General features: G+C 40.7%; 2 protein-coding genes across 8 annotated transcripts in view; both read left to right on the forward strand.

Moving 5' to 3' along the window:
• The first annotated feature begins 136 nt into the window (after window positions 1-136).
• Window positions 137-12403, forward strand: zfand4 (zinc finger, AN1-type domain 4). Of its 4 annotated transcripts, none has more exons than XM_023405803.2 (10): window positions 137-464; window positions 1852-2163; window positions 3519-3594; window positions 4309-4376; window positions 4526-4712; window positions 5254-5401; window positions 5828-7069; window positions 7732-7786; window positions 10445-10562; window positions 11312-12403. In XM_023405803.2, exons 2-10 carry the CDS (start codon window positions 1980-1982, stop codon window positions 11445-11447), a joined length of 2214 nt encoding a protein of 737 aa, XP_023261571.1. In that variant the 5' UTR covers window positions 137-464; window positions 1852-1979; the 3' UTR covers window positions 11448-12403. The 4 variants fall into 4 exon arrangements, with proteins under 4 accessions (XP_023261571.1, XP_023261574.1, XP_023261573.1 ...); XM_023405806.2 differs by having other exon boundaries at window positions 1855-2163; XM_023405805.2 differs by having other exon boundaries at window positions 137-363.
• Window positions 12404-17568: 5165 nt separating this feature from the next.
• marchf8 (membrane-associated ring finger (C3HC4) 8) overlaps window positions 17569-22397 on the forward strand; it is a 77548-nt gene continuing 72719 nt past the window's right edge. For 3 of the 4 annotated variants that reach the window (XM_087173849.1, XM_087173845.1, XM_087173848.1), the window contains exon 1: window positions 17569-17660. The gene's annotated coding sequence lies outside the window, so the exon portion shown is untranslated. Of the gene's footprint in view, window positions 17661-17685; window positions 17958-22397 lie in introns of those variants that run through there. The other variant, XM_087173846.1, reaches the window with a different exon arrangement.

Raw genomic sequence — 22397 nt, forward strand, 5'->3', positions numbered from 1 at the left:
TGACACTTTGTATCCCAACTCAGCATGACCTGAAGATGATTACCTTTAACTCGTAGTTCTGACAGTTTATTGTCCCTCCCAACCCACCATCCGTGACGCCAATTGGTTCCTTTGTCTGTCAATCAAATGGCATCACAAAGGTGTTGTTCAGCCGTCTTTGACAGGTATGATGGTGTCGCCAACAATGGGACAACGGCGACCGTCAGCGGTAGATAGTCTACTTTCTTCCGTGTGTAATTTTTAACTGGAAACGTGATGAGTTTAGTTTTGCACGTAACGTTTCCCTCGACAGTTACACCGGATGGGACCGGACTGAAGCCTGTGGATGTAGCCTAGCAGCCTGCTAGCCAACCACCGAGAAAGGTAGCCATTGTTTGAGTTGTTGGCTAACATGGCAACGAAAGCTAATGTTAGCAGCGTTGGCTAGACGGGCTTCTCTACTGTATTTTTTGCAGAAGATACCGGTAAGCGGGGTTTTAAAAATACAGTATTAGTAAAGATTGAATGCCTTTTCAAAACCGGGCGTTAGAAATACTGCTTGTGCGACCTTTTTCTGCTAACGTTAGCCGCTGGAATTGTATTGTGACGATTGCCAACTCCATTCATCCCCGTTGTCAGGCAGCTAGCTGACCCAGTTCATCTCTTTTTCCGACCTGGCCCGTGGTGTCTGTTGTGGTTGTGTGGTCACCCAGTTTTATATAAGGTTAAATATATGTAGAGGGAATTTGAACATAGCGTCGTCGCCTGTAACTTGACAACTAACCATTTCTTTAGAGAATGGCCTGCTGTGACAACCCTAACCCTAACATTAAAGAGCCAACAATCAGCAGACCAGTTCGTATTCAGTGTTATATACCAGAGTTACTAGAGCTCCTGTAGTATAAAATCTCCGTTTAAAGGCTCATTTGATTTAAGTGCCCTGGACAGCAGCTTGTGGACAACTGTACTCCAAAACATATAGGGACAAGATAATATTTTGTAGCCACATATAAATCTCATCAGTCCCAACCAGAATGTGTATAATGGTCCCCAGCAGGAAAACTGTAACATATATATTTCTGTTGTCTCTGCATTTAAGTGATAGAGAGCCATGTACACAGGGTTATATGGCCTAACGTTTCAGATGTTGAATCCAACTCCTCTTCCTTCTTCAGACCTGGCTCTCATACAGATTATAATCTTATAAAATGTTGGTGAGTCAAGTGACACAGGAGGTGATCTGTCAAAGGCTGCGGTCAGGCACAGGACACCTCATACCACTGATTGGCTTATGTAACACACCTGATCTTCTTGAATTTTGGCCAGGGCCCTAAATGCTGCACTGAATGTTTCATAAGATGGTTGCATGTTTCTGCGGCCACAGATACGTGCTCTTGTTCTAAAACAAGGAAAATTTTAAATGCTATGAGACAGTTTCAGTTTTTGTATTGTATTCATGCACTCATGAGCATATTGTAACTTGTGTGACTTACAGAACTACCTCATCAGGTACATAACGTAATTGTTATGTCAGTCATTATGTGACTATCCCCCACAGTTCTGTGGCCCAACTCATTAGATTTCCCTCCACTCAAAAAGTCTGTGTCTGCAAAAAATACATTGATGAATTCAAATGTCAAAATGGTGTATTTATGTGTAAACAAAAATGACTTGGCTATTAGAGGTTATCATTTTAATGCCAAGTGACTGCTGACTTGTAAATGTCAAATTTCAGAGGGTACACTATCAAAGTGTTGACCTTTCGGAAATGCATATAATATATTTAAGACCCCTGATTGCAGACTTATTTCAACTAATCAAACCTTCTGAAAAGTTATGATAATCATTCAGTGCTTTTGATTCTACTTGCAGCAGTGGTCATCCTGCAGGATGTGTGACGGTCGCAAGGCCAGTGAGCAGTGCCTGTCCCTTTCTCCCTCATCTTGGGCCACCCCTCCCATTTCACGATCTCCCTGAAGCTTCTCTCTCAACCTGCCAAGATGACAGACAGGAAGGAGCCACCCTTCTTTAATGACGACAGTGTGGGAGCTTTTCATTATAAGATCCCTTTCTATGACACTATGGAGCTCTTCGTAGAGACCCTGACAGGGACCTGTTTTGAGCTGCGCGTGTTGCCCTTTGAGGCTGTCATTTCAGTCAAGGCAAAGATCCAGAGGCTGGAAGGTATAAATCTCACTAATGTGAAGTTTGCATGTTTTTGTATGCTGTTGCTTGCATGTTTTTAAGAAACAGTGCCCATGTTTTATAAGCCAGGGGTATTGCACTGATTGTGTCACATCCTGTCATACTATTTGTTTGAGCATTTTGCTTCATCTATTCTGTCTCCTGAGGCGTGCTGCTTTGTACAAAACTGCTCTCAAAGTGTTTTTATGTTTATGCTGTTAAATTGGATCAGAACTGCTTACCAAGTTTAATGTAAGGGGAAATGTTTAAGCATTACAGGCCATGCCTTGTGCTCCAGCAGTGGGTGTTTGTAAAAATTTTTGTCACTCTGATCCATTACATATATTGGTATTGTTGATGAGCCATGCTGAATCAAAACGCCAATCTGTCTTAGAAGTAATATGTGGATGCACTTTGGATTCACCATGCAAAACTGTGGAGCAAGGTCAGGCTATTTGCTCGCTATGTAAAATGCAGCTGCCTTAGAATATAATTACCACAACGAATCTGTGGACTCACCTGTTGGCTTGTCTCCCACATGAGACACTGGAGGCACGAAGGAACACAGCACAGTGTAGTGTAGGAGAGGGGTATGTGTGTTGTATTGAAATCAATTTGAATGAATGTGTTGGTTCTTACTTATCCAAAACATTTTTTTTTATTTTGACTTTGGCAGTCTTCTAAGGTTGCTTTGTTGTAGGTCAATATGGCCTTCCATATCTACATTCTTTGCAGCTGTTTTCAATTTTGGTCAGAAAGGCCTTTCTGTGCTCTGTGTGCGGAGGTGTGTCAGCCAAGTCTGTGTGTTTGTGATGGAGCATACCACTCTGCAATGAAGGGACCACTGCTCACTGACCAACACTGGCTCACCTCCAGCACTGGGTCAGCAAGTTCACTCACTGTGGGCACAGAGAGCTTCCTGACTATGCATACTCTCCATCTAATTCCAAGGAGTAGCTCTAGAGAGTCCTTGTATTCATTAGGCTGTCATCCTTCTGAGATTTTATTGTTTTGTCTCATTTTCAATGACATTAGATACAATGTGCACATAGAGTAGTCCAACCAACCTCATTCATTTGCCAGTTTAGCTGACTTTATGGTGTGGTAACTGTAGTACATCAACAGATTTTTAAAATTTGCACCATTTCTGTGATTTGCTGTTTTTCAGCAGTTACATAATTCTGTCTTTAGGGGGCAGACATGAATCATCTTTAGCGGTGTGTGGCTGCTTCTCTTGGTAGCATTCCATTCTCACCTGTCTGTCAGATTATTGAAGGTAGTCTCTGAAATATGAACAGGTCTTGTAAACTTTGGTTGTTCTGTCTCATACTCTCTCCCTCTTACTGTCTGTAAAGGTATACCTGTTGCCCAGCAACATCTTATCTGGAACAATCTGGAGCTGGACGATGAACATTGTCTACATGACTATGGGTAAATTTACTCCCTTTCTGTCCTTCAGAGCACTGACACTCAGGCAAAATCACACAAACAAAGCTTATTAGAGAAATTGCTGGTAATGTTTAAAACATGCTGTATACATTTAGAATCATTTGCATGTGCGCTTTGAAAGCCTTCCTGCTGTGGCGGTGACTCAGTCTTCATTTAATTTAGCAAGTTATAAATGAGCCAGAGATTCAGAGCTAGATGAGACAAGTGACATTCTGGTCATATTTAGAGAGCTTGTCCCTTCACTCTTGTCAGTTTATGAGATGCAGACCTCCCCCTCCAGTGCTCTGCTGGCTGCAGATGGTGGTTGTTGATGGTGATTGTTATGAATGCTTGTCACTTAATTTTCCACATGAGCAGCCTCTGGTGCGATCTTGCTAGGCTTGCCTATTACACTGCAGCACGCTTTTGAAGTTTTAGAAGCAGAAGGGTAGAGTAGGCGATGAAACATCTGCTCATATGAAACAAATGTTCCAGTGATATTCCCAGGCGTGTTCATCTGGAAATCATCCTGACCCTCAGAGTGCTCTTAACTTTAGATCAGAGCCTCTCTCAGAAGTAAAGCATTTTACCCTTAATGTAAATGTTGCTTACTGTTTATTTGCTTCTCTCCCATTAGAGTTACATACACTGGGGAATGGGTTACAATACTGTTCACTTATTCTTCTATATTGATCATCATTCTGTTTCTGTTTGCAGCATTGCAGAGGGCTGCACTTTGAAACTGGTCTTAGCTATGAGGGGAGGGCCAATTAACACCAGGAGAGGTAAAAAAAAAAGACGAAAGAACTGTACAGTCACATGATAGCTGGACATTTCTGGTTTCACATTATATCAAAATATATTTATCTGAGTAAATTACCTAACCAATGAGAGTATTAAAATATGCTGTTTTCCGGTTTTGACCTTTTGTCAGTAACCATGGAGGATCCTATCAAAGAGGTGGCTGACCTGATGGAGAGCACAAAGGAGGAGGGTTGGGAGAAAAGCGTGCCCAACAAGCAGGTCACATTTGTGGTCTATCGTGAGGGTGACCAGCTAAACCTATTCCGAGTGGTCGACAGGGGAGATGGCACCCTGACTCCTCTATCTGAATCTCTGAGGTCAGGATATGGACATAACTTTTATGTTTTTATTTCTTTTTTATTTAGTTATTTATTTTAAGATTATTTTTTGGCACTTGTTTGCCTTATTAGTGAAAAAGTGGGCAGGAAACAGGGGGAGAGAGAGGAGGGGTGTGACATGCAATAAAAGTCCATAGCTGGATTCAAACCTTGGATGTTGCAGTTATGTGGCATGCGCTGTAACCACTCGTCCACAAGAATAACTGTGCCCATAAATGGCATTGGGGCAGGGATTTCTCACATTGGTCATCATTACTCATACTGTAACAGAAACATCAGAAATTTAAACAATCTACTGCAGTAGGTTCTGTGTTTTAAGAATGGTGTGAGGAAAAAGGAGGCACTAATGAGGAACCAACAGAATAAATGAGTAGAATTATATAATTATGCAGCCAGTGTAGAGTTCAATAATTAACATTGATAATTTGGTGATTGTTGTGAACCGCTGCAGCTGAGTTTTTGCATACTGCTTTCTTAGATCACTAATAGGAAGAGTGTTTGTGCCTCTCATATTTTCCAGTGGTGGCTCAGTGTATAATGTGTACGCAGAGGAAGAGGAGGATGGAGAGAGTTCTGCAGCTGCACAGCAGAGCCTTGAGAACTCCATCACCATGACCAAAATGAAGCTGCTCAAAGCCAAGATGGAGGACATGAACCTCAACAAGAAAGTAGGAGCCTACTAGGATTACAGAATGACAGAATTAAAGTTTTACTACCTATCAGAGTGCAAATGTGGCCTGGACACAGTATTAATTTTCACACCGTTTATAAAATGTAGACACATAGAATCCTGCATGTCATAATCATAGACTAAAATGGTAGGCTGCAACCATTTTGCATAATGCAGATGTACTGCACCAAACACTAATTTGCATGTGTTTGTAAGAGGATAGAGCTTTTCATTTCTTTAAACTGTACTTGCTCTATAATGTTTTTATGCTCATCATTTATTTATACAAGCAGATTAAATCAAGCAATGAGATAACCACTTTGATTTTATGATTTTGCAGGATGGGAAAAAAATGCAGAAGATTTATTGTACATTTGAGAGGGCACTGGTATAATCTGAATGTTTCTGTGTCTCTGATCTCCAGCCGAAGAAGGCAGCAAAGGTAAAACCACGGCCACCTGTCAACCCACATCCCTGCGGTGGCTCACAAGGACCTTCCAGCACACGACACCATCATCGCCTCTTTCGTTCTTTCCCTCAGATCACCCAGCCTCGGCAGTCAAATGCACAACTACCTCCTATCGCTGACCATGAAACCACAGACCCCTCCCCGCCTTCTGCTGCTGCAACCTCTGCTAACTTGTCCATCCCTAGACGACAACCTCCTTCTTTCTCCTCACCGTCTTGTTATATGCTTCAGGAGGAGGAGCAATGGGAGACATGCCCACCATTTGCGAAAATACGGCCCCCTCCCAAAGTTTCACGGTTGGACATAGGCACCACTAGGTTGATGAGGGACTGTGTGTACCCTCAGCTCCCTCCACTTTGTACCAGGGGGCCACCTGAAGCTACCTTTGACCCAGCTGAGCCTGCAGGGGATGCAGTTGGGCTGGGTTTGTTAGAGGAGGCTACTGGGCTGGTGGCACTGACACAACCTGGAGCTCCCTTTGGGGATTTGTCAGACCCTCTGAGTTTGGATGTGTCCACCCAGTCAGAGGGAGGTTGTCGGTCCCTTGAGGTTGGGGCTCAGCACCAGTTGCCACTCTCCCCTTCCCCACTTAGTACCTGGACACTTGGGACAAGTGATACTCTCACCAACAAAGTTGACAGGACACAGCTTGGCACATCTTTTCATATCAGCCCTTGCTCCCCATTACCTGCCTCCACGTCACCATCCACTTCTACCAGACCGCTGCCTCAGCCTTTTGATTCCACTCTCTCCTGTTTACAGCCCAACCTTCAAGCACAATCCTCTGCACAAGTAAAACCAGGCAACACATCCTCTCACCCCTCCACCTCCTCATCAATTCCTCTGCCACGCCTTCGAGGTGTTCAAGTGGAGTCACCTGGCAAGAGGCCAGAGCTTATCTCAAAGAGGGAAGCAAGAGGCATCACTAAGTTGGCCAACCAAGCCTGTAAGGAGCCACTTGGGCCTCTGAACAAGTCTGACCTATTGGCTTCTCTCTCCACAAGAGCTCCAGACAGCAGCAGCACCAGGGACAGCCTTGGAGAGAGTCCTGGACTTGCACTGGCATGGCCTCCTGCCACTGCCTCAGGACAGGGCAGCCATGGCTCCAGGCTGCCATCCATCCCAACTAACAGGCTCCTTCAGGATGATCTCATAAGACAAATGTCACCGTTGCACCGAGCAGCAGCCTCTTACATGGTGACAGTGTTTCCTGTTCAGATTAGATGTGTGAAAGTTTTGTTTTTAATGTTCAGTTTTGGTTTAAGCTTCAAAGAATTTGACATGCTTTGAAGTATTTATGTGAGTCTTCAAACAATGTATTATATAATTGGCTCTCACTTAAACTTTAGTAATAATGTCTGCTAGAACAACAGTAGCAGGTGTTTAAAAATAAAGTAGAGGGAGGTAATGCGAAACTCTTTTTGCTATAATTGTCACAAAATTATCTTTGTATGATATTCACTGTTCAATTGTTCAAATTCATATGGTAAGATCCAGCCTAGATCCAGTCTTTTTCATCGCAACGCAATATATATTGTATATATTGCATTATATATTGTTGCTCCCCTTCTGTTAGGGATCAGTTTTCTCTTTGGCTCTTCCAAATGATAGTTTGTCCTGCTGCATCAACAGTAATCCCTGTGTAATTTGAGTATATATATCACTTTTTTTTCCCCATGGAGTTCATTCCTTGTGAAAACACTATACATACATTTTCTTCCTTGGACAGTTTAAGTGCTATAAGTTGTTTTACAGCACAACATCTTTTAGAGAAAAATCTAATTTTCCCAGGAGTTAATCACTGCAGGCCGTTTTATCGATTTACTCTAAAACCATTTCATGTTGCTGTTTTTCAACAGGCCACCAACACTCTTGCGTCAGCTGCAGGAGTCATGACCTCATTTGGGAGAATAGGTAAGGGAGACGCACAAACACCTCAATGTTAAATACTTGTATGTCAAGAAAGTGTTGCATTGCGGTGGTTGGATTGGACATTTGAGTTGTGGACTTTACAGCACTGTAATTTTGAAGTGCTATTACCTGTGCCAGAGTGCACACATTGTAGCCAACCAGTTCTGGACTACTATATGTAGCTCTTGAAAGATGCAGTCACATACAGAGATGCCGTTATGTGGAAACCTTCAGTACATTTTGAGAGCTACAACAAGGCACCACAGGGGTTTTACATATTCATTATTTCTACAACTGCAGAAGCAGTACAAACAACAGAAGGCTGCGGGCCTACACACCAGTACACTCATCTATTTATTTATGTCAGCCACTGATATGCTGAGACTGTTCACAGAGAATATGGATAACTACACTCGGATTAATTCACAAAGTAGTGAGTCAAGACTCCATTTTCCTTGATTACCGTTTATCAGCATCATTATTTCCCACAGGCGGAGAGTTTATTGGTGGCGGTTTAACTCGATCTCAGACAAAAGTGAACAACCCAACTAATGACTGTCTGTCTATATTTGACATCATTGATGATTCCTTCAATTAGGACATCCTCTGCTTCAGTCTGTTAAGAAACATCCTCATAGCATTTTGCTCTCCCAGAATGGTCTACTATGGGGGCATGTTGGCCAGTTGTAGGCAGTGGATACAGTGCTGTTGGGCATTCCAGGGCGAAGAGTTCAGTTTGAAAATGAGTTCTTACCTTGTCATCATTTGGTAAATTAGCAATGTCCCAGACTGCTCTGCAAAATCTGTAACTAAAGCAACCAGTAAATGTTATGATACATTTTAATGCTTCATTTTACAAGTCTCCAATTTCATAATAATTTTCCAAAGGTTTCCTGGCAATACCTATGTAATTTGGTACTAACAGAGACTGTTTTGAAATTTCCAATAATTAAAAATGATAAATTAATATTTACTTGGGTTTAAATGGAGCTGTTTCAAGGAAAACCTGCTTTCTCCATAATTACAATGTCATAATTCTTCCTAGGAAATGTCCTTAGAAATGATTAGGAAAGAACAGACTTGTAAAATAAACCATATTTTAATTGCTCTGTAATTCAGATGTATTTTTCATAGAAACCCGTTGTGTTCCAGGTACACCAGCTTTCACAAACATCCCATAGTGTTCCATTCAAACGCTAGAACCTTTTCCTCTTTCACTAGTTACAGAACTTCAGAGCAACACAAACAAACAGCAGTCAGCAGTTTTAATGAAGATATCAACACTGACAGCAACTGTAACAAGCCGACATACTTTAAGTTACAAAAGAAGGGGCCTTTGTCTCTCTCAGTGCATCATGTTTTTACAGTGCTGCTGAAATGTACATATTAGATCCTCTTTATTTAATGAATCAGATAAGGATCAGGGGCTACGAAAACTTGACCGGGACAGCCCTAAATTAAATGTGGTCAAAATCAAATTAAGGCTACTACACAGCAGAACATGGAAAATGTGAATGGGTCTGACTATATCTGAATCCCCTGTATACCTGTACGGTAGAAGATTAAAGTGCACGAAACAAATAAAAATCCAATCCCACGCCCAGCTGCTTGACAGCAAGCTTCCTGTACCTTCATCACAGAGCTGTCAGTTTTATCTGTATGTTCCCGTATCCCCACGGCTCAAAAACCTAGCCGAGCTGTATGCTTCCACAGACACGATTATCACAGGTACAAGCTGACATAAACCGGTGTTCCCTGACTTAGGAAATGAACTGAAGAATATTTTCTGACATGTTTCCTAAAATTACAACGGTACTGGTTCATATGGCAAAGCTATTTCCTAAAACTCTTTTTAGTTGGAAACATTCAAGACTGACAACTATTTGGACCTTTTGAAGAGTGTTACAAATTTACTACTGCTTAGATCTAGTTTAATTGACGGCAGTTATTTTAAAATGCACACTTTATTATAAACCAGCTGTCAAGGGTATCAAAGAAACATAAGATGAGAAGACATGAATGTGACAATTTTTTACACTGTATTTTTGAGGGATTATTTTAAGGCAGTTTTTTCCAATTGGTATCAGCTAATAGACATTAATCAGATATAATTAATGGTATGAAAACACTCCTTTTGCTCAGTGGAATGGAAATAAATTAGAAACTTAGTCAAAAAAGTAAAATGGAGAAGACTAACAAGTTTCAGATAAGTGTAGAGAAACTTGAAAGCATATTGGATTTCTGGCCACACTTCAGTTTTTAGTACCTCAGCTGGTGTTTTGACATCACTGCTGGGCTTTGGCCAGAAGTAAAACTTGACTGAAAGTACTGAGTTGTGTGATTCTGTCTTGATCTAACCTTTTATGGCTTCCTGATTACTGTAATGGATGTAGATTGAGCAAGTTTGAAATCTGTGGAATGTTATACAAGCGCAAATGAAAGCAAACGGCTTTATCAGAAAGGTGGATATTAGGAGAAATATTCCCAATATTGTATGGGAATATCTATGCTGTGTGCAGACATGTTATTTAAATAAGAGAGCCTAGCTACGTGATTGGACTGTGAAGATTTGTTCCACTGATAGAAACCTTTTCACTGCATGATCAGTTATTCCACACTGGCTCCTGTAAAGTAAATAAAACATGTTCACTCTCTTCTCAGGCACTCCAAATTACCACCTACCTCCAGTCAAGGCTCCCACAGGCAGCAAGAAGAAGGGCTCAAAGCACTGCTTTCTCTGTGGCAAGAAGACTGGCCTGGCCACCAGCTACGAGTGCAGGTACAAGTGCCTCCAGCATTTACTCACTCACTCACTCACTCACTCACAAACACTCTCTCTTGTCCTTGAACCACCCCTTTTAGTACAAAGTGGTATTATCCCAATTCATCATTTTGTCTCTCCATTGAAAACACATTTCTGTTCACGGCTACTGGCTTTATCAAAGTTTCTCCAAACGACATCAGTCTGGATCTCTTCCCTCTCCTGGGTCTTTTCCCGGGCGTACACATTGAATCTGATGCAACAGTATGTAACTCTAATCTCTTAACGTCGGCCACTTACAGAGGATGAGTCATATAAAGGGTAGATCTCTTTAAAAGACTAAATGATGCTGGTTAATAGTCAAATGGTAAACCTGTGTGATTAAATAAGTAACTCAATATTATTTCTCACAGATGAAATAAATTAGAGATCTCTATTAGTGTATATCATTTTAATAATGGACTACTGTGAATAGATAAGAGCACATGTGAGGGGATTTTAATCAAGAAAACTGCTATGGAGGAGTTAAACTAAAGAGGGAGTAATGTGACTGCATTCAGATTCAGCAGAATGGCCTTATGACTAAGCAGATGATGTTTGCTGATGGAGAAACTGAATGTTTTTGTTTGCTGACTGTAAGGTCTCGAGAGGAATATACTATAAATAAAGTATTTTTATAGATATATATATATATATATATATATATATATATATATATATAAGTTTTTTTGCATACATACTGAAATGTGTTCATTTAAATCTTTTAGGTGTGGTCACAACTTCTGTGCCACCCACCGCTACGCAGAGACACATGACTGCACTTACGACTACAAGAGTGCCGGACGGCGATTTCTGCAAGAGACCAACCCTCTTATCAGTGCTCCCAAGCTGCCTAAGATATAGACCCCACCTGTCATGAGGGACGACCTGAAGAACCCACAGGTTAAAGTGACTGAACTGAAGAGATTTTGCAGAGTCGTTTCTAGCAGAAAGAAGGCACCTATTCACCACTGTGTGCTTTTTTTTTAGCAGCCAAGTTTGCTTAAAATTAAATAAAATAATCTGTAAGGCCAAGTGTGAACAAACAAGAGTAGACTGAAATGGCACAGAACTAATTATCACCTCTTGACAATGTGAAAAAGTTTATCCTTTTTATCTGTTACCCTGTTACCTTTTTCCATTGCTTAAAAAAAAAAAACAAAAACAAAAAAAAACCTGTGCATGTATGTAGGTAGTTTTTGTTATAAATATATCTGCTGCACGTTCAGACATATCTGTTTTTAGTTTTGTAAGCCTTTTTTAAAAAAAAATAGGACCACTGATGACTTTTCATTCGACAAGTCTTTGACAGATGCACTTTAGAACTATCATATTTATACATTTGACTTTCCTTATTGTGAGGAGGAAGGATACTTACATTTCTGTGTTTGTCTTATGAAGTGTTAATGTTGTCGTCATCAAGATTTTTATATTCTGCCCCGCTAAACGTCTTTCTTACACAGGCACATACATACCAACATAACTAAAGAAATCTTTCTTAAAAGAGAACAATACACCCACTTACTGATGAAATACTTAATATTTATTAATACTACTTATTTAAATTCAAGGTTGGTTTTAAAATAGCAAGTATGCAATGTGTGTAGGTGTGAATGTCAGTTGTAATTCATATGCCTATCAAGTAAATGTATTAGGATTGGGGGGCGTGGTTATGGTATTTATGATGTGTCTACAGTACGGTGGTTGCCATAAAAAATCTTTTGTAAGTCTTTTTTTATTGCTCAGCTGTTGCAAAAACTTTAAATGCTGTTAAAGTATCTACAGGGGTTTGATCTAATAAAGTTTCTTCTAAGCGTTTAGATCCCACAGTTCGTCTAAAATTATATTTCCAACCAACTGATTATTTTTGAGTTCATAAGGAAACACTTAGTTCACCACAGTTGGTCCTTACTATAATCTCCTCAAGTCTTGCAGTTGCGATCTTTCATTATTATCACATTCAATGTTTGACCTTCCAAGCCGTTCACCATTAATAGTTATCACATTGCTGTGAAGTATAAGAGACACCGTTTCATATTGGTATCACTGACTCATTCTTATCACATTGAGTATACAGTCCTCCTGACTCAGACTCTTGGGTAGTTCCTTAGCAACAAGCAGAATTTTTTTTGAACCTGTTGAATATTAGTCCCCCTGCCTGCCCCCCATCCACCTACTCTCCTAATTCTAGTCAAAGTTGTGACAAATTTAGTTGAGGGCCAACTCAGGAAAAACCTGTGATCATCTTACTAGGCTACTATCTGCTAATTTGTTACTCAGCTGGTTGTGTGTCACAAGCGCCACAACAAGTTAACACCCTAATTAAACAAAACATGACTGAAACATGAGCAAATGTGTGAACTGGTAATTTGCTCTAGGAGTGCATTGTTTGTGTGTAAATGATCAACAGTAAATACTAGATATCACTTATGGAAAACAAAAGCTCTGTTTAAAATATGATCACATTTTATTGTCGGGATGGTGTTTTTTTTTTTTTTTAACAAAGGTCAAAATTCAGGTTCCCCACACAGTCAAACCCCTCAGATCTGGTTTTGATAGGACTGTGAACAGATGGACTGATCCCACAGGGCCTTCTGCCACTGGCTCGCATTTTCAAATGCAGTGTCTGCACAATAATAATTTTATCAGGGGGAGCACTTCAAAGCTGTAATTTGTTTATATGCGTTCATGTGAAATGCAAGCTAATCCTTGAGAGTGGAGTTCAGAAAATGTGGCAATCAGTGAATTTCAGGACACTAATCAAAAACACAAATATGTTGTCTTTCTTTGCTGGTGAGTCACTGAGTAGAGAGGTTCAAATGAAAAGTGGGGGCACCGCTTATTATTCATTTTGCTTTCACTCTGGATGCTGTTCCTGTGTAACAGACAACCCCTGACCTGAGTCACGTCTCAGTGTTTTTATCCACACTCTCCTCCTTCATGTTGACTGGCTTGATCCAAGATAATTGTGCTGTGCAGTATATACTGCTGAAACCTTTTTAGTCTCTCTTGACAGATAAATGCACCTCAACTTGGAGAGGGGCATCTTTTTCTTTTTTTTCTTTTTAAACAAAAAAATAAGGATGGTGTATGCAGACAACTCAAGAAAAATCTGAGAAAATACATCATGCTGATTTTATTTCAAACTCCTCAGTGCAGCGGCAGGAAGTACCATTTTTTATTATACTTAATTTCTGTCACTATTTTTACAAAAGATTTTTTGACAGTTTGTACAATGCAAGATATGAAATCTGGTTATAAACTATTAACATAACATGTCAAACTCAATTTTCTAGTCAGTGGAAATAGTGGAACCAGACAGTGACCGTGACCACCATGAACAAAACCCTGCATTGGCCATCACACACACCGATGCTTTTCAGTCCACTTTGTCCAATACTTAGTTTTATGATTAAATACCTGCAAAACCAATGACATTTCCATCAGCCTCAGCTGCCCTTATACTGTGTTAGTGCTGATTGCACTGTTGTTCACTCTTTCAACAAGTTAAAGTGGAGATAAAAAATGTTTTTGCATGTGCACAATGTTCACATAGTGTTTTTTTAATTGTGTATACTGATATTCTCACTTGCTTTTCTACTTAAAGTTATTCACTAGTGTCTTTCAAATAGGGCAATGTGCCACTATTCTGCCCACATTATACTTTTAAAACAGCTCTCAGATATTGTTTTATCTGTTAGAGGTTTATTATCTTATATGTCTGTGACTCCTGATGGTGAACACTTATTTAAAACTGCTGCCTGAGTGAGTGGTGTAAAGACTGCCTGACTCAAAATACTGATTATTTGACTTAATTTGCAGGACCAAGCAGAAAAACACCAAAGACACAAATTTCCTAAATTGAATTCTGGTCTCAGACTGGCACACCTCCACTCCTAGGAGTACTACTGTCCTACTGAAAAGAATTACATAATAAAGTCTTCTGTAGTTCTGAAGGACCTAAGGACCAAATCCAACAAATGAAGTGACATCACTCAGGTATCTCAGCTTAGCCTTGGAGTCCACAAATTTTCAACAGAGCCTATGTTAAAAACTGGGGCATGGAGTTTTATAAGATATGGGTATTACAGGTCTGGGAGGGGGCATTATGGGAAGTGCAGGAAACTGTGTTGTTGGAGCCTGGCTAATATTAGGGGCTAAATGTCATGCACCGATTTGACATTTCTTTTTTTTTTTTTTAAATCTGTCTTGTGAGTCCCTCAACTTTATGAAAGTGCAGCACTACATTGATGGAGTACTGTATCAGGAGTGGATTCTTTTCATTTTCATAACGTAGTGTACCTTTCGGGATATGAACAGGTTTTGTCTGAGTGTTTGATTTGGTTTCCTTCAGTTGTTTCTTCAGTGGAACATTCTTCCCTGTTCCTGTGCACTGTATCACATAAACACACCACCCAAATGCCTATTTTCTGTTTCAGGATTATTCAGCTTGCCTCTTGCAGCTCATGCCAAGAGCTGCAAGTCTATATTTTGCACAGACTGAAAAACAATGCTGCTCCTTTCTTTTTCTAAACTTGGCTCTTGGATGGCGAAATCCAGCTCAGTGAGGATAGCAGTGGACATATTTCATACTAAAATGTGCACAGGGCAGGAAAGCAGCATTTTAAAATATCATAAATTTCAGGTTGCTGACCATCCATTTAATAGTAATTCATTGGATCAGTTAAACTGAGCAGTATGCCTGGAAATTGAACTGTTCTGAATTTGCCCCTAAAATTCATAAGTACAGCTACATTTTCTGTTCCATATATAGACCGTAGTTTACTGTAGTGTTGTAATTGGCATCTGCAATCCTTACCAGACTACTTCATATTAAAAAACAAAACACACAGTCTCTCAAACTCTTACTCTTACCTTTGCATGCACTGACATAATGAGGAACCGTAGTCACAAGTTGAAACCAACCCACAGAAATGTATCTTTGAGTAAATGAAATAAGAACTACACTGCTGAGTCATACTGTATGTGCTATGGGATCGTGCAGCAGGAATCAAATCACAAGATGATCAGGCACAACCAGCTTGACAGGTTCAGTGTGCAGGGTGAGAAAGGAGTCAACACACACTGAGAAAATTGGAACTCTTTGAAAACATCGTCTGATCGTTTACCACTTCACCCCCCCCACCCCACACACACACACACACAAACACACAAATCTCTCTCTGCTTCCTCATTCTTATGAATCTTGCACACTTAATGGAACTTGGCACGTCTACAAACTGTTCATACATCATCCCGTCATCCCATAACAAACACACCATGTGCATAAGAAATTTGAGGTGCTTGCTGGCCTGGTTGGTAGACCAGAGAAAGCCAGTGTGAATGACTTCATGTAAGCACCTCTTTCTAGCTGCTGTTCCCCTCTTGTAAAAAGTAAGATATGGATTTCTAAAGCCCCGTTAATGTGGTGAATAGACAGTTTTTTTATTATCAACACAACAGTTGCCTGCCTTTGTCCACACTTAACACTACAAGCCATGTTGTAATCTTTCCATGCCATGAAGCAAGACAGCCTCTATCTCTCTGACGCAGAAACACATGCATGACAATTTGGCAGACTCATTTCTGAGGTGCCCACTTTGTCCAGACAGAGCACAGAGGCTCCGTTGTCCCACCCCAAGGACAGAGTGGCGGACTGTGCATCAGTAATAAGCCCAAACACAATAACAGGTTTCACAGAGATAGAGCTGGGGCTTTAAGTCAACAGAGGATACATTCCCTCGTTTAATAAGTGAGCCTCTCCCAACATAGTGCACTGTGAGTGAAGGATGTGTAGAGTTACAGTACTTCTGTGAATCACTCCAGCTAGGATAGTCATACAGTCAACTACCATACTTGTTGAGCAACTTGGGTGTGCTGTTACCACAAGTTCACAGACAAAATTCACATAGCTTGTCTTGTACAGAGCTTCTACTACTATGAAAGCTAGACTTAAACCATCCCCATCCCCACTAGAGTAAGCTGGTTCTATAATTTCAAAGTACAAAATATTACAATATTTACAAAATACTACCAAGATCCATCCCATTCTTTCCATAGGTGATGCTGAAATACTGGGAAATTGAGAGTGAGAAGATTGATACAGCTCTCATATCTGTACATTAAATATGGCTCAACAGCCCCCTAGCTTAGCTTACCACAAAGACTGGAAACATGGAAAAGCAGCTCTGGTTCTTTTCAATGGTAACAACATTGACCAAACAAAACCTAATTTTCTCATTTCTGAGCTTTTGGGGTGGTGGTAGGTAGATTTTGTTACCATTGGTCAGAATCTGGCTAGCTGCATAATTGTATTTATTTATTTATTAGGCAGCTGGTTGCAAATATACAGTACAAGTAGCAAAATTAGCATTCATCTGGAGTTGCTTTTACTGTCCACCTGATGAAGGTAAACACAATTCTTCTTTTAGCTCTGCTTTGCTCTCCACCAACTCAAGAGAAGAATGTCTGGCTCTTTAGCTGCAAAATGCTCCACTATGCTTCTTGCTAAAGTTTGTCTGTTGTGGTGGTTGTGCGGGATAGGCAGACTGTAGTGGGTTTGTCAGGGGTTTCTTTGCTTATAAAAAAAGTGTCTGTTGCTGATATTAATTGTGACACTTAACAACAGTTCAAGTTGTGGTCCAGAAAACCAAAACAATTTCAAAGCTGTGAAAACGCTTTGGAGTTGGACAATACGTCTGTGGGTTTGTCACTGCCAGCAGCACCTTTAGGGTCACTATTTAAAACACTGATCAGTACAGCATTAAATGTTACATTTCACCTACCAACATCATTATACTTGGTTCAATTTTCCACCCTACTTCCACCAACATCATCATCATCATCATCGTCAGTGTCATCATCACCTTCTCCCTCATTGTCATCCCCATCCCTGTAGTAATGCACAGCCCTCAGTGCGCCCGCGTGCGCCGCCTGTCCTTTAAATTGATTTTTTTTTTCCCTTGTATTTTTTTCACTCCATCTTAACGCGGAAGTCAGTGACGCACCACCACACACAGCTGCTCAGCGGGGGCAATGAAATAAACAGAACGTCGTCATTCGGTGCCAAACACAGCGGTGAGTGTCTTATTTCTTTGTGTCAGTAGGAATATGGACCAACATTTGGTCCAGTGCAGCTATGCGTCCGTCCACACCGAGGCTCCTGTGTTTCCGCGGCGCCTCTTTCTTTATTGAATCCATTGAATCCTACCGGAGGCGGCGGACGGTTGGTCTGTTGGGCAGACTGACGGACTGACGTGCGTCTGGACTGTGCTGGGATGTGATAGTGTGTATATTTGTTTTTTTTTAAATTTTCCGCTGTAGAAGCCGACAGTCGGTCCCTGGCAACGGTCACCGTAGCCTGTTGTGATTAAGGTATGGAAATTCAGTTAAATGCAAATGACTGGTGCGCTCTGCAGCAAAAAAAAACAACAACAAAAAAAAAAAACAGCAACGCGTTTTGTCAGCTGAAATGTCTGCTGTTTTAATGAATTTAATGCTTGGGTTTGTCCGTTGAGCATGTGTTTGTCTGTCACTGAAGAAGAGACGTCATGTTGACTAGGCTACGTCCGAGCAAACCTCTGTTAGTTTTCTTGACACTCAGTCAATCTGCGGTGATGGGACATCAGGTCATAAAGATATAACCTAGCCTATCGCATTCCGACGCGAACAAGCAGGAGGACAGTGTCAGATAATTTACCATTTCTTACCATCGTTGCTGCTCTTGGTTGCTTTCTTTTGCATTCTCATAAATGAAAGGTCACAGTGCGATAAAGCAGCGGGTCTGTCACCCCTGAGTTTATCATAGCTACTGGATAAATTTTGATTGGGATGTAAATGGTCCGATTTGCATGATGAAGTACAGATACAGCTCGTTTTGTGTCACAGAACATTTCCCACTGAATTTGACTTAAGGTCTGAGGCGCACTGTCTGACCGGATTTTGCCTTATTATGAACCATAATGAATCCAGGCGGAGTAGCCTACATAGCTTCGCTGCTTCCACAGGCTACAGCAGCCAAAAAGCAAAATGAACAGCGGCTCCATTCTTAGCTTCAACTGAACATCAACAACACAGCACTTGTATGAAACAGTAAAATGTTGCTGTGCCTGATAAATAGTAAGCTTATACCTATTTGTTAATTGTTACACAGGCTCTCACATTACGCTGTCGTCTCATTGCTGTAGGATCAGCTTTCCTCATACCTTCCACATACCTGCTGCAGTGCATTTATATTGCATTTTCAGTTTGTTTAAATCTTTTTAAAGATGCAAAGCACTCTTGTGTAGGCTACTTGAAAGCTTCCAGTTCTCATTTCCTCTTGGTATTTACTAGGAGGGCAAACCTTTCACTCCTTCTCATTCCAAGGCAGCAAGTCCTGGCTTTAAGTCAAAAACACCTTCTTATGAAACCATCCCTGTCATGATGCAGTCTTCACTACGGTGCTCAGCCATTGTCGGGGCAAGATGAAGAAGCAGCTGCTTCTGTCTGTGCGAGTTACATCACTGTAGCCTTTAGTTATGTCTCTGCCAGTGTTGTGGAATACTGAGGGCTTGTTGCGATAAGACGCCTCATTGTACCATTGGTATCTGTGGAGAGTGCATGCATAAACTTGCAGATATCACAATGCTTATGCTCTGTGTCGTACTGCTGTGTAACTAATCCTGCCTCCTCACATGGGATTACTGCATATAGTTTCCTTCTTTTCCACACAATCACTATTTAAGCTTCTGACAGTGTGTTTGAGCAATAGTGACGGACGGTGGCCTCTTTGTAACCAAGTAGTTGGTGCTCTAATCTTGGTTTCGTAGTTGAGCTGAACAAAAGAAAAATCTTGGCTTTGAAAAAAAAAACTGTAATTGGGAATGCTTTTAATCTACTGTAGCACAAAAAATAAAAAGCAAAAAAGACAAGTCAGCCTTTTATTCATGAGCTGCTTTTAACTTGTCAGTTTTCATGTTGAGTGCGTATTTTATGTTATTATTTGAATTACAGCAATGATATCAAATGCCCAGGATTGGATTGTCTTTGTTCATTGCAGACTGAGGTTTTTTTTTTTCTGGAGTTTGACTCCAAGAGCATTGACTGCACTCACACCAACTTGTTATTTTCAGGCTTTTGATATGATCACATCAAACAATTAAAACAGTCTGCTCCACTCCCCCTGCTTCCTTCCCCGTCCTGGTCCTCCTTCATTACCGGCTGACTCTGTACCCTCTGACGATGAGGGATTTTGCTGGTATCAACAAGCCTTCTGCTGTTATGAAAAATCTCATCTATTCCAGCTGCCTGAACTGTCAACAGACTCTGAAGTCATGAGTCGTCCTGATGGGACTGACTACAGGGAGAAATGAGAAAGTAAAGCCATAATAATGGTTCCAAACAGGAAGAAGAGGGCGACTGAGACCAGGTCTGTTAAGCCTCTAAAACTGCAAGTGAAGGAGCCTGCAGTCTTAATGGACTCTGCCATTGTGCACTTGCAAATTAACACATACTTGCCGTCTTCAGAGATAGGCTCTGAGGAAAGTAATTTGAGGGTGAAATGAATGCAATCAAAAGTATCTGAAGGCTCTGATAGTAGCTTTGTGCCAATTAACTGCCGTCATTGTTTGACACAATTGGTTGTGATGGTGAAATGTGCCTGCCGCAGTATTTTAAAATATGGAACAGATGATGGGTTTGACAGTGCCTATTGTGCTAATCCATAGTGTTTTCAATCAAATTAAACTTAACAACAGCCAGAAACATTTTTACTTACAGAAGAGTTTCAGGAAGAAGGCTTTTAGTTCTGCTTTATAGCTCACATCTTTGTCTGAGCAAATTAGGTTGTTCCAACTGTACAGCTGCTCTTCTTACCCATCACATACAGCATGTTTCAAAAGGCATACAGCTGAAAAATTACATATTTTTATGTGTTAAAAAATTTTGCATTCTGCTCATCATGTTTCCCAGAGCCCAGCTTGATGTATTCAAATGTCTTGTTTTATCTGACCAACAGTCATAAAACCCAAAAATATCAAATTTACTATCTTAGAAGATGAACCTTGAACTAGTGAGGTTTTAGCGTATTCTTGAAAAATGAACTTAATTACCAGTTTTTTATATCAGTTTTATATCAAGTCTCTCTCTCACACCCACTCACATACACACACACACACACACACACACACACACACACACACACACTTCCTTTTTTAGTGTATTTCCCGTACATGAACTCAGTGTTGATGGAGGATGTGATAATTTTCTAGTTAGCCACAGAACTTGTGATAGTTAACTAACCACCATTTCTTTAGTCCTAATATATTCCAATTTCTATTTTGAATGTCAACCTGTTTCAAAATGGCACCTGCAGATGTGGTTCTCTGACTCACACTGCATCTCTTTGTCAGCTGCTTGCCCCTGTGTCCTCACTTTGGTGGTTAATCCTTAAAAAAATATAGATTGCATTCTGCAACGAGACAGGAAATGGACACAGCCAACAAAAAAATCAGTACTCATACGTGTCCTGTTCCGTTTTACAGGAGTTTGTGCGTGTGTTTTTCAGGATGTGGGTTTTCCTTCACTCCTGTGACTGTAAGAAAACTGGTGTAATGTCAGTCATAGCATTCCTGTTACTAAACTTCCAGCATGGCAAGTTTTACTTTTTGAATAGCTCTTCTGCTGAACTGATTAAAAGTATATTAACAATATTACCACCATATGGCAGCAGCAAATGTACCACAAATTTTCCAGTGCCGTGTAGATTTTGTGCAGCTGTCCCATACTCTCTTTGTTACCTGATCCTGGACTATTATTGCATAAATATCTCCCCCGCTAGTCTTGTTGTAGCAGCATCTGGCTGGGCTGTAATATAATAACATAATAAAGGTATCATACTGTGTCATTGCTCTTTGCCTTCTGTGCACTAACTCAGTCACGACCTGCCCTGCTACTGTGTCCCACTGTGGCCTGTCTTCATCCTTAGGGAATAGAGTATTGATCCAATCTAATGACTTCCTCTTATGGATGATGTCATACACCCTTGTGAATTCAACTTCGCTGCAGTAATCCTAATGACAGTGGTTAAAAAACAGAGGTGATGGGACGACAGGACAGTGTTCATCTTGATGTTTCTTACAGAACTTAAGCAGCCCTCTTCCCTCAGACTTACGACTGTGTGTGTGTGTGTGTGTGTGTGTGTGTGTGTGTGTGTGTGTGTGTGTGTGTGTACAGTTTCCTATGTGTATGCTGCACGGGTGCAATGAAATTATAATGTAGGGGATGAAAGAGGGGGAGCGCTCGACAGCTGCTATACATCAGCCGAGCAGAGGTGCTGGCTCAGCTGAACGGACTGTGGGATGGCACTGCAGCAGGTAGCAGGCTATGGTTGATGATGTCATTAGGACTTTCTCCTAAGGTTTCTGTCTGCGTGTCCAACGAAACAAGAACAAAGAGTGTGGAGGAAGGACCCATAGTAGTACAATACTTTCGGTCACTGTAGACACCGTACGTTTGTGTCAATGAAATGATTTACACTCTGTTGCTTAATTTACTTAGCTCAAATTAATGGCATCTAATTAAACAGTCCTGCAATAAATTCTACCTTCATGAAGGTTATAATGTTTAGGTTTTGTTGAGGCTGTTTTAGATCCTTTTCGAGGCTGCAGTTTGTAGTGTTGGGGGACTTTCATACTAACGTGTTTTTATTATTTTGTCCAATAACAAATACATAATTTGGTGTTTTGTGCTTCATTTTGCTCAGGCATTTGAATGACCATTTGCTAAACCCCTCCCCAAAACTGTGGTGGTCCAATTGTAGCTTAGCAACTGTAA

The sequence above is a fragment of the Seriola lalandi genome, unplaced genomic scaffold (genome assembly GCF_002814215.2).
Source record: "Seriola lalandi dorsalis isolate HSWRI2012SDOR001 ecotype SW California unplaced genomic scaffold, Sedor1 jcf7180002054285, whole genome shotgun sequence".
NCBI lineage: Eukaryota > Metazoa > Chordata > Actinopteri > Carangiformes > Carangidae > Seriola > Seriola lalandi.

Coding starts and splice junctions, on each gene's coding strand:
- zfand4 (XM_023405803.2), top strand. CDS start 1,980: ATGACAGACAGGAAGGAGCCACCCTTCTTTAATGACGACAGTGTGGGA. Junction 4,377..4,525: donor GCCAATTAACACCAGGAGAG/GTAAAAAAAAAA, acceptor ACCTTTTGTCAG/TAACCATGGAGGATCCTATC. Junction 5,402..5,827: donor ACATGAACCTCAACAAGAAA/GTAGGAGCCTAC, acceptor TCTGATCTCCAG/CCGAAGAAGGCAGCAAAGGT.